General features: G+C 35.6%; 1 protein-coding gene across 1 annotated transcript in view; it reads left to right on the top strand.

Moving 5' to 3' along the window:
* The window catches only part of SASS6 (SAS-6 centriolar assembly protein), a 44364-nt gene that overhangs the window by 576 nt on the left and 30809 nt on the right, over positions 1-12979 (top strand). Inside the window, exons 2-7 of the mRNA XM_014851503.3 lie at positions 5559-5619; positions 7167-7246; positions 7656-7760; positions 8951-9122; positions 9813-9878; positions 10756-10875. Of these exons, the coding sequence (XP_014706989.1) occupies positions 5559-5619; positions 7167-7246; positions 7656-7760; positions 8951-9122; positions 9813-9878; positions 10756-10875 (604 nt within the window). The remainder of the gene's footprint in view (positions 1-5558; positions 5620-7166; positions 7247-7655; positions 7761-8950; positions 9123-9812; positions 9879-10755; positions 10876-12979) is intronic.

Here is a 12979-nt window from a genome sequence, read left to right as displayed (position 1 = left end):
TGGTCCCCAGAAGTTAAATAATGTCCGCCAGGGCTCACAGCGACTTCACGGCAGCGCCGGCTCCGGAGCTCAGGCCTTGGCTCTCAGCCTTTTTTTCGCTCTCCTTTGAATTATATTGGAAGTAAATTTAAGCTTCAGCTTAAAAAAAAAATTCAATTTCATGGTGTATTGCCTCTTCTCATTAGTTACTAAATAAAATAAATTACGTTTAGTCGACCGAAAACAATAGGGGAAAACCAGAGCTTTTATTCATTCATTTATTTATTCAACAAATATTGCCAACTTGCAAAACACCTTGCTGGGCACTGGGGATACAGTGGTCAGCAAAAACAGTTCTTGTCTTCGTGGAGTTTACGGTCCCGCGGGGCAGGAAATAAAGGCCAGTCTCACAGATAAATGCAAAATTAGCAGTTTCACTGAGGAGGTGGTGGTATTGGGGCTTAAGTAGAGAGATTGACTAGAAGTCAAGAGATTTCAATTTGGTCTTAGTTTCACCGCTCATTAGCTGTCTCTGAACTTCTCTGACCCTTAAGTTGCCTCATTTGTGAAACTGATATAACATGCCTACTGCCCACGATTGTTATGAGGGTCAAGTGTGAAAATGTACATGAAAACGAAACAGTGTGGTAAGTGACATATAAAAAATGAAGACTGACTTACTGAGTTGCCTGTATTGTGAAACTAGCGTATAGTTCAGAATTAGGTCCAAAAGCCATTGGCAAGCCAGGCACGGAGAGGGTACCAGAACCAGCAGCCGCATATGGAGACCTGTAGGTTATTTCAGTTGGTCATTCTTTTTTTGCCGCCCAATATGGGAGCCATATATGGTTATTGAATATTTGAAATGGAGCTAATCCGAACTGATGTGCCATAAGAGTAACATGCACATTGGATTTTGGAGACCTACTATGAAAAAAAGGAATGTAAAATATCTCAATAATTTTTATATTGATTATATGTCAAGATGACAATGTTTTGGATATGTTGGGTGAAATAAAATACTAAAGTTAATTTACATGTTCTAATTTTTTTAATGTGGCTTCTGGAAAATTCAAAACTATATACATGGTGGGGCTGCCGGTGGCGCAGCGGTTAAGTGCTCATGTTCTGCTTCGGTGGCCCAGGGTTCACTGGTTCGGATCCCAGGTGCAGCCATGGCACCCACTTGGCAAGCCATGCTGTGGTAGGTGTCCCACATATAAAGTAGAGGAAGATGGGCACAGATGTTAGCTCAGGGCCAATCTTCCTCAGCAAAAAGAGGAGGATTGGCAGTGGATGTTAGCTCAGGGCTAATCTTCCTCAAAAAAAAAAGACCAAACTTTATACTTGGGTCATATTTGTGGCCGCCATTGTATTTGTTTTGGACAGCATTGTTCTAGAATGATTATAGAAAGATACAAGAAAGGGGGAAGGGCCAGCCCGCTGGTGTAGTGGCTGAGCTCACGCGCTCTGCTTCAGTGGTCCTGCTTCGCCAGTTCAGATCCCAGCGGCAGACCTAACGCCAATTGTCAAGCATTCTGTGGCGGCCTTCCAAATAAGACAGAGGAAGACTGGCACAGATTGTTAGCTCAGGGACAATCTTCCTGGCCAAAATAAAGAAGGAGGGGTGCAAAATTTCTCATTCCAATATTGAAACTCCTAGCTCTTCTCCATCTCATTACATTGTCATCACAGTTATCTGCTTAAAACACAATTCAACCTTTTCACTACTCCTTTTTAGAAACCTTTCATATATTCCTATCACCTATAGCAGGGGTCAGCAAACTAGAGCCCATAGGCCCGAAGGCATACTGCCTGTTTTTGTAAATAAAGTTTTGTTGGAACACAGCCATTCTTATTAGTTTAACAATTGTCTATGGCTGCTTTTGTGCTGCAAGGGCAGAGGTGAGTAATTATGATAGAGACCTTATGACCTGCAGAGCCTAAGATATTTCCTATCTGGCCCTTTAGAAAAAGTGTGCAGACCCCCCTGATCTATAGGAAAAACAATCTAGATTCTTCAGTTAAGTATTCAAGGTCAGTTGAACTCAACAAATAGTATGAATGCCCACTATGTACCAGGAACTGTCCTAGGTGCTGAGAATATAAAGCTCCTTCCCTCCTCCGCCCAAAAAATTTTCATTCTGGCCTTCATGGAACTCACACTTTAATAGGAAACACAAAAAGATTTTTCTTGGAGGGGCAGCATAGCAGAAGTTAAGATAAGAGTTCAGGCTCTGGAGCTAGATTGTCTGAGTTTAAATCTCACTTCTGCCGGTTATTGACTGATTTTGTACAATTTTTTTTACTTCTCTATGCCTCCTCTTTAAACTGATGATAATAGAAGTACTTGCCTCATGGGATTATTATGAGCATGAAATGATTTAATACACATAAAGTGCTTAGCACAGTGCCTGGAGCATAATAAGCATTCACTAAACATTAGCTATTATTAAAGTGTGATGAATTCATGAAGTAATATAAATGTACTAAAGTCCTAGAAAAGAAAGAAATTCAGTTGAAGACTGAACTCTGTCTAGAAGAAAGTCTTGCAAAATTTTCGAGTCATGTTGTGACACCAACCTGCTTTTTCGTTTTTGTTTCCTAACCTCCCTCCTCTCCCCAATATATTAGTCACAAGACTACCTGTTATCCTGTGAATGTACCTGATACTCTCTGAATACAATACCTTTACTCCTTCTCTTCCCTCTGTCTCAAATTCTTTTGCTTTCCTAGCCTTCAAGGTCTATTTTAAATCCCTTCACTATAAGAACCTTTTCAGAGTTGCCCAAGTTGAAATTTCCGCTTGTCATTTATTAAATAGCATGCTGTAAGTGAAAAATCTCAGTTCTAATTTGGGCTCTGCAGTGTGACCTTAAGCAAGTTTGTAACTCTGTGTGTCTCAGATTCTTCCCTTGTACCAGAGAGATAATGTTTACTTAACGAGATTAGTGTCGTTAAATAAGATGTGTGTAAAGTGCCTGTCAGGTACTCAGATACTCAGGAAGTGTTAGTAACCCTTCCCTGCCCTCTCTTGAAGGCCTAAAATATAATCAGAAGCAAATCTGAGGTAAAGTCATTTAATCTGATCTCAATGTAAGGACATAGAGCATGTTTATTTCTGTTTGTATCCCTAGCACCCAGCACGGTACCTGGCTTAGAGTAGCTTTGATTTGTTTGAATTGAGTTTAAGGTTATAGCTACTAGGTGGCAGAGGTGGGCTAGAATCCAGTTCTGCTAATGCCAAATCTAACTTACAGGAAGGATGTTATGTAGATTTATACATTGTTCAGAGTGTGACAGTTATTTTGAGAAATAGCATTTTTTGGGTTTTTATTGATTTGTTTTATATTGTTCCTATGACATTAACCATTACAATGGAGAAAATAAGATTTGTGGTTTCAGATAGTATATCCTATGAAAGCTCAGATTTTTCTACAAGATATTTCCAGGGGGCAGTGTTTGAAGTAAACATGGAGGATAGTTTTAATCTATGGGCCTCTCCTCCTTTGTTCTTCCAACACCTAATGTGTATAGGCATTTGGAATACTGTAACAACATCATTAATATGATTATAAAATTATCATATTAATGTAACATCCAGTATTATATAAAGAACACTTTATTAAATGGATACATCTTGATTTTTTTTTTTTTTACAAATTTGTCAAATATGACAGGACTGTTAAATGTGTAGATCACCATAAAAAATTAGTCATCAACTGCAGTGTCATACCACTATGGCAGTATGTACTAGAAAAAACTTCCAAAAGATGAAAACCAAACATAATGACATTACAGGCCTGAGAAGGCCCTCACAAACCTAACTCAATTGAAATTAGGAAATTGGAAGTTTTTACCCCCAAGAACACTTAATTTAAGTGGAATTGGAGTAGGAATCTAATCTGTTTCGCAAAGATCGCTCTAGATACTAGAAAATTAGAAACAAATTCTCTTGTTTCGTTTTGTTTTTTCTGAGGAAGATTAGCCCTGAGCTAACATCTGTTGCTAATCTTTCTCTGTTTTTTTTTTTGGCTTGAGGAAGATTAGCCCTGAGCTAACATCTGTGCCAGTCTTCCTCCACTCTATATGTGGGTCACCGCCTCAGCACAGCTGACGAGTGGTATGTAGGTCTGTGTCTGGGATCTGAGCCCATGAACCTGGGCTGCCAAAGCGGAGCACACTGAACTGAACCACTATGCCGTGGAGCCAGCCCCAAATTCTCTTGTTTCAAAGATAATTCGTCCTATCTTTGCGGTCTTCACTAGTGTTGCTTGTTCATTTTCAGATAACTAATACGAGTTATGGTAACCTCATCGTATGAACTAAGATTTAGCATCTAATCATATGTTCAATAGGAAATTTAACTAAAATCATATGTTTTAAACCAGTATAAAATTGCAGGTCAGAGCATAAAAAAATTCAAACAGTTGAATCTAGCCTTGGTCAACTATTACCAAGTTTTTTCCATCAACACTCAGTTGCTATGTCTATACTTTTTACTTCTGCAGTGGATAAGTAGTAGAATGTGGGAAAGATTTAAAACACATCTTTAGAAGAATAACTTAAAATTGAATAAATTCTATTTGTGAGTTTACTTTCTTTCTCTGTACATCAGGGAAACACCATTGGTATTTAATTCTAGTAGGATAGTTTGAGAACCACTTCTACAGAGATGTCTTTTCACCAGTTTTTCCCTTTATTTCCTGAATTATTTAAACATTTTGCTTAATTTGATTAGTGTTTATGGATACCTTTATTTTAATTTAATTGAATTTATTTTAAAGACGGGCCCTGAGCTAACATGTTTACCACTCTTCCTCTATTTATATCTGGGGTGCCGCCTCAGCATGGCCTGATGAGCAGTGCTAGGTCCTCACCCAGGATCTGAACTGGCGAAAGCCTGGGCTGCCGAAGCGGAGTGTGTGAACTTAACCACTCACCCACGCGCTGGACCCTATGAGCACCTTTATTTATATTCCTCTGTCCAATACTAGGTTCTCTATGATGCAGATAGAATATGGAAAGCTATGGTTTCTTCCTTTTAGGGTTTGGGGTTACTCTAGGATTGGATAGATGATAATAAACTTGTTGACAGTAGTTCTGTGGATGTATTGCATAGCGAGTGTATTTAGCACATTTTAAGTTTTTACTTAAATTACTTGACACTTTAAGTTTTTCAAATGGAATCTCTCATACATCAATTTGATCATTTGAATTGGTAATTTTTTTAATGTGAAAAGTTGTTATTAAAGTGATGGATTGTCTTTTAATAGATGCTACTTTAGAATCAGGGCAGCACTAGGCATTCCACATCATTTATATCATTTAGTCCTCACAATAACCCCATTGTACAGGAGAGAAAAATTGAGCCTCAGGTTAAAAACTTGATCACTTGCTAGTGGAAGAATAAGAACTTAAACTTTGAATCCAGTGTGCTTTCTAAACATGTTTGTAAGTTAGGGAACACCTGTGGAATATCTTGTAGCTCAAGACCCAAAACTGCAGCTAATACAAATGACAGTGATAACTCATTTCATGTGAATGTTATTGACAGTTGGGTGTATCTTTCTATACAGGAGAGTAAGTGTTAGAGTGAGCGTTGAACTACAATCAGTTTCTAATCCAGTTCACAGAAAGGTTGGTATTTATTTTGTTTTTGAAATATGATTTCTGTACATTATAGATAATTATTTTTATTCTTTAAGAATGTGAGATCTTTTGTTATACCCGTTTTGCTTTTTAATTTGGGGCCATTTTGTAACTTGCAAATCTGGGGTGGTAGAATCTACTGAGACCACTGAGAGATTATTCTACCATATATTTCTAAAGTATAGGGGAAGAATTGAGGGTTGGGGAAACAGTCTCCTTAGGTTTGCCCAATGCATTCGTAAGTTGGTAAAATATATATTGCTACTCTATAGAATTGGCATTTCATGGTGTAAATGTGAGAATGGAATGAATTGAAGCACTGCAGGGAGATATTCTTGAACTTTTATTTTGTCTTTTGAAGAGAGGTATTTAGAGCGTCAGTCCTATATGATCTTCAGAAGTATGAGTCATTAACAGAGATGGGGATATAGAATAGACAGCTAAGAAATACGGCATCTGTTTTCTCTGTGTCGTAGCTTTCCCTAAACATATTCAGGGATCTAGTAGTAGTAGTAGCGGCTTCAGTTTTTTATAGCATCTTGTAGTAGATTTCAAGAAGTGCTTAAATAGAAGCTGCTTTAAGAACAGGGTGTTCTGAAATACCTAGATTGCTAACTTTCCAGGGTAGAGATTATATACTATACTTCTTACATGTTATTCCATATGCCTGCTGTACCTCTTCATTTTCTAGCTCTACTTGTGAGTCATTTAGATTTGTCTAGGACTCTAGCAGTTCCTCCACGAGTAGATTTTGTTTCAAGGTGGAAGCGTGTTCTTAACTGGAATGCCTGTTTCTTTATTAGTCCTCTATCATCTTGTGCTGTGGCTTAACACCAGTGTTCTCTGAAGGATGTGATTTCTCTGTACTTTTCTGTCAGCTTTAGCTGCTGTGATGATTTACTATGCTGTAAATTTAACTACCTGGAAAGTGGTCTTTATGAAAGGTATTCGCTTCATTTGAAACTGAAAGCAGATGGGGTTCCACGTCAGTGACCACCTGGAGTAGGAGAGAATAGGCTCTTAGGAAGAAGCCCTGGCAACATGTCACCTGATACCCCTGTCCTCTGCCTGAGAGAGAAATGCTTCTTTCTTTTCTAGAGTGCATGATGGTTTTCATTTCTGCTCATGTATTTGCCACTTTTGAAATATGAGACAATTAACTTGAGGGAAACTGAAAATGTAATTGAATATGCTATGGTCAGTGGTAAAGAATATTTTTGTCATGGTATCGTAGTGCAGCAAGGGCTGGGTCTGAATTTTCCTAAGCCTCTGATAGGGTGATATTCCTAAACTTTCAACTCCTAGCGTTTAATTAACTTTTATAGACCCCTCTGTGGCTCTCAAAGAGCAGAATATCTACCCTTGTTTAAGACTGTACGTCTTTAAAGACTAATGAAAGCCCAGTGGCAGGAGAAAACAAAGCCGTCTGAAGTATAACAGTGATACATTGATGTTATTGGATAATTTCACTTCGAAGAAGGAAGAAATTACTCTAAAAGCCAGATCTACTGAAAATATTAAAATTTTTCTTTTAGGATTTAGTTATCCGTCTGACTGATGATACTGACCCATTTTTTCTGTATAACCTTGTTATATCTGAGGAGGATTTTCAGAGGTAACTAAATTTATTTTTCTGATCCTGTATTTAATCTAGGAATAAGTAAATTTTTAAGTTTTATGAATGTAGTGGTACTATTCTCTTTGCAACACATACATATTAGGAACATTTCTGTATTTGGGGAACACTGGACTATTTATACTCTAATTATTCAGGATGTTTTTGAAAATAATTATTTCATAGATTATCAGAGTTCTGCTTAAAACAGCTCAGAAATTTGGAACTTTAGCTAAATTTATTGACTTTTTCTCTCTCATTGAATAAATTTTATAAAAATCAAAGTTGCCTAACTTAGTTCTTTTTTATAATGGGTGTTTAGTAAATAAAAAAAATCTTTCAGGTTGATAATTATTATTAAAGATGTAATTAAATTTTTAAAAAATCTCTTTTCCTGTCTTCTGTGTAGTTTAAAATTCCAGCAAGGTCTTCTGGTAGACTTCTTAGCTTTCCCACAAAAATTTATAGATCTCCTTCAGCAATGTACTCAAGAACATACCAAAGAAATTCCAAGGTAAGTCTCATGAGAGCACTACATCATTAAACTCCTCTCAGGACGAACTGTTCTTTGTAAGACAAGTTGATGGCGAAGTATTTTCTATGTATTATAAGTATTCCTGTCTATTTTAAAAACTGAGATTAGGGCTCCATTAAATCTCAAATTTTAAGGAATCATTAAAATCAGAAATATTTACCCCTTAATTTTCATGTCTTGGCAAAGCAATTAAAATTACCTGAAATATTTAACAGCATCAAGTAAATGTTTTTGTAGTGAACTTGGAAGAAAGGAAGAATAACGTTTTTTGTGTGTATATTCATATTCATGTGGCTCTAACACCTGATCCTTTCATTGTAAATTTCACCAACCTTTAATGTATCGGTTTCAATTGATGGTTGTTGTTTGAATCAATAATTTCATTAAGAACTTACAAAATTATGCTTTTCCAATTCTATCATTCTGTATTTATTAGGCATAATTCTATAAAGAAGAACTTTGCTCATCAATTAGGGCTATTTGATTATCTGATAATTCATAGAGAAAAGGATAAATGCTTAATTTTTACTTTTAAATTGTCAGTTTTCAGAGTACGGAGTTGTTACTCTAGATGCTTTTGTGGTTTCAATAAGTTTTTGGTTTGTTTTTAGTTTTAGTTTTTTGCTTTCTCTCTCTCCTCATGTCTCTTATTCTATACTCCTGAACATTTATATATTCACTATATTTCAATCAATTCTTTTTCTCGCCCAATTTATTCATTTTTTCCTATTTACATCAATATATCCAGTTTTACACTGGGAGTCCTTTCATATTGGCCTGTCTGATTCTATTTTTTTTTTTGAGGAAGATTAGCCCTGAGGTAACATCTGCTGCCAATCCTCCTCTTTTTGCTGAGCAAGACTGGCCGTGAGCTAACATCCGTGCCCATCTTCCTCTGCTTTATGTATGGGACACCTGCCACAGCATGGCTTGCCAAGTGGCACGTAGGTCCACACCCGGGTTCCAAACTTTCAAACTGGTGAACCCTGGGCTGCCGAAGCAGAATGTGTGAACTTAACCGCTGTGCCACCAGGCCAGCCCCCCTATGATTGTAATATGCCCTCTTTCCTGATCCTTTTATCATTGATGATTCAATGGAGCTCATCATTCAATGGGAGAGAGTTTCACTATCTCATAAATGTGTTATAATAAACACTTTCTCTTCAAAGGTTTTTGCTACAGTTAGTTTCTCCAGCTGCTATTTTGGATAACTCACCTGCCTTTTTAAATGTGGTAGAGACAAATCCTTTTAAACATCTTACACACCTCTCACTGAAAGTTTTACCTGGAAATGATGTGGAAATAAAGAAGTTTCTAGCAGGCTGTTTGAAATGTAGCAAGGTAAGATTTAAATTTAAGTTATTCTTCTAAAATAAGTACCAAAAGTTTCTGATAAATCACTGAAGAGCTATATTGCCATTAGTTTTTGTTTTCTGCAGAAAGTTTTTTAAAGATGTCCAGCAAGTTTTTATAGCATGTAATGAATTTATTTTATTTTATTGTTTCTCATTTAGTCAAGGTACATCAAGGATAGAACTGGACCAGAAATTGAGAAAACTTAGGTCCCAGGGTATTTACTTACTTCGTGTGGCTTTGGGCAGGTTACTTAAACTCTTGATGTCATGGTTTCATCAGCTGGTAGCTAGGTGTGGAAATATCTACCGTATCTAGCCTATCTTAAATGAGATAAAATATCTGAAAGTGTCTTAAATTACAAAGTACTCTATAACTATATAAGATGTGTAGCACAAGGAAACAACATTGGGATGCCCCTTAAGAGTTTTCAGAGATTCTCTTTAGTCAAATGCTATGGACCAGTGCATCTCAAAATTTAATGGTACTCAAATCTTCTAGGGATAGTATTCATGCAGATTCTAACTCAGAAGATCTGAGGTAGAGCCTGAGAGTCTGCATTTCTAACAAACTCCCAGGGGGATTGTGATCCTATACTGTTGCTACACTTTGAGGAGCACAGCTACAGATGATAAAATTAAATTGTGATCTGCGTAATTTTATTATTTTTATAAATAGGAAGAAAAACTATCATTGGCACAATCACTAGAGGATGTTACTAGGCAACTGAATTTCACACAAAAGGTAATTGAAATTTCATTTTGTCTTTGTAAGTCATCCAAATATTGGCTCTGAATTGCTCCTTGAATCAAATCCAAGCTTTTGTATATTTTTTTTCAAACACGCTACCATTGAATTCCCTCTTTTTTTTGTCATCCTTTTCCTACCAGTTAATTATCTTAATCTTGTGCTTCCTCTCTGATATTTTATTCCATGTAAACATTTGTTATCCTCAGTAAAAACACATTCCCTTCAAGTCTTCATTAAATAAGATAGTGTATAGTATCTGTCACATGTTCTCTGCTCTTCTTTTGTTCACCTCATTCCTCTTGTCTCAAATAGCTTTTCAGTTCCTGTCTTCTAAATGTTTCCCTTTCTTCCTTTTGTTATGTTTAGAATTAATTCCTCTAATAGGCCTGTCATGGTTTCAGTCATAGCTGCTACCTCCTTGCCCCTACTCCTTGAAATTGAGGAGGAAAGAATATCTAATAAGCTTCATGGCTTCAGGTAGAAAACTGTCCTGCACAAGGTGGCCCATCTTGGAAACATATGTTATTATGTTTTTGTGTTTAAGTGAACTACTCCTTGTGACTAACTTGCTCTACCCTGGGTTGCTTTATTTCTTAATGCCTGAGGAGAGGATTGGGTGGTGCAGAGCCAGATTTGACTAGAAGATTAAAGATAATTAAGTTTGACCTATGGGCCGTTTTAGCTCTAAAATTGCTTTTATTCTAATCTTGATTTCCTCAAATTCAAAAAATCTGTGTAGGAAAAGGCTTTGAGTTTGTCTTGAAAAGCTGTGATGCCATTTTCTTTAATATCCTTGTAAATATTGCCATGTTCTAGTCTAATAACTTATTCAGAAAACTGTGTTAATGTTTTGTATTGAACTCTAATACAGACATTATCAGAAAAAATCCAAGAATTAGATAAGTTACGGAATGAATGGGCATCACACACAACAGCATTGTCAAATAAGCATTCTCAGGAACTGACAAATGAGAAGGAAAAAGCCTTACAGGTATGAACCTTAAAAGAAACTAGAAAAATATTTTGTTATTACTGTTAGTTGTCTCGTTAATTATAAAAGTAATATATGCTTGCTTTAAAGTTTTCAAACATTACAGAAGTATATGAAAATTGTCTCTCCTTCAGTCTTAATACCCAGAGATAATCTGTGAACATTTTGACATGTGTTTTTCCAGACTTTCTCTGTATATGTAAAAAATATTTATAAATTTATAAATATTTGCTTATATTTATAAATTTAGGAATATGTACATTATATATAATTACTGATATATATGTATGTGCACACATAGTGGGCTTTGTTTTTGTTCTATGCTAATGAAGCCCTACTGCGTATATTGATTGTAATTTTTGTTTCACCTAACATGACATCATAGATATTCTTTATCAAATCAGATATTCCTTTTTAGTCGTTGCATAGTATTCATTATCTGAACATAACATAAATTATTTAACTACTTACCCAACTGGTAGACATTTAAATGCTTCAAAAATTTCGTTATTACAAGTAATACTCCAGTGAACATTTTTTGTTCCTAGAAGTGAGATTGCAATATACTCCTATAAAATATTAATTAATATTGCAAATTTGCCACCCAAAAAGCTTGTACCAAATGGAAGCCCAAAAATAGTGTTTGACCATACTTATTTCCCCATACTCTATTATTATTAACCTTCTTAATATTTGCCACCTGATGAGTGTTATGGTAGTATTTAATTTATATTTCTTAGATTTTCAACAAAGATAAACATTTTTTCGTATGACTTTTGGCCATTTTTTTTTCTTCTGGGGTTTACTTTTTAATATCTTGTGCTTATTTTATCTATGTGACTATCATTTTCTTTGTAGTGTGGATTTATTTTTTAACTTTTATATTACAGCTTCTTTAATATTTAATTTCATTTTTGTTTTTAATGCACTTTACTAGATGTTTGCTGTTAAGGGTGCAGCTTGATGATATTTTTATGTGTAACTTCCACCCAAATAAAGATTCAGAAAATTGTACCAACCCCCTCTAGGTTCCCTTGGGTGCCTTCCCAGTCTGTATCATACTCCCATAGGAGGTCATCACTCTTCCAACTTCTGTCATCATTGACTAATTTTGTCTGTTCTTGAATTTCATATAAGTGATGCAGTATGTACTTACTTGTGTATGGCTTCCTTCACTCAGCATATCATCTCTGAGATTCAGTTATGTTCTTGTGTGTTTCTTTTTATTGTTACGTAGTATTCTCTTGTGTGAATATGCCATAATTTATCTATTTTCCTGTTGATAGACATTTGGATTGTTTCTGATAATTTGCTATTATTAATTAAACTGCTGTGAACATTCTTGTGCATGTCTTTTTGTGAACAGATGCACTCATTTTCCTTGGGTATTTATATTTAGGATTGGAATGACTAGGTTCTAGTGTAGACTTAGGTTTAACTTGGTAGAAACTACCAGTTTTCCAAAGCGGACATGCCAGTTTATACTGCCGTTCTGTGGGTGTGTAATTAGACCTCATAATAGTGAACACTTTTTCATATGCATGTTGATCACTTGGATCTTCTATTGTGAAGTGCCTGTTTGAGTCTTTGGCCCGTTTTTAAATTGGGCTATTAGTATTTTTCTTAGTGATTTGTAGGAATTCTTTGTCTGTTCTGGACATGAGTCCTTTGTCAGATATATGCGTTGTGAATATTTTCTGTCTGTGGCTTGTGCTTTCATTTCTTAATGGTATAAAGTAAGGATATTTTACCTTTATCTGTTATGTAGATTATAAACATTTTTTCCTGGCCTATCATTTGCCATTTACGGGTATCTTTTGCCAAATATGGTTCTTTTTATTTGAATTTCATTAAATCTGTCAATCTCTCCCTTTATGGTTTAAGGCTTCATTTCATGTTTCACCCCAAGGTTATGAAAGATATTCTCCAATATTTTCTTCTAATACTTTTATAGTTTTCTTGTATTTAACTCTTTAATCTTTCTGGAATATATTTTTGTGGAGTATATGAAGTATTTTTTTGACATAGTGTCAGTGAGTTGTTCCAATATCATATTTCCCCAGTGATTTGAAATACAACCTTTAACATACACTGAATTCCTTTA

Source organism: Equus asinus, chromosome 16 (assembly GCF_041296235.1).
Source record: "Equus asinus isolate D_3611 breed Donkey chromosome 16, EquAss-T2T_v2, whole genome shotgun sequence".
NCBI classification, from domain to species: domain Eukaryota; kingdom Metazoa; phylum Chordata; class Mammalia; order Perissodactyla; family Equidae; genus Equus; species Equus asinus.
Note: the sequence above shows the minus strand (reverse complement) of the source record. Positions and strands in the feature narration are given on the sequence as shown.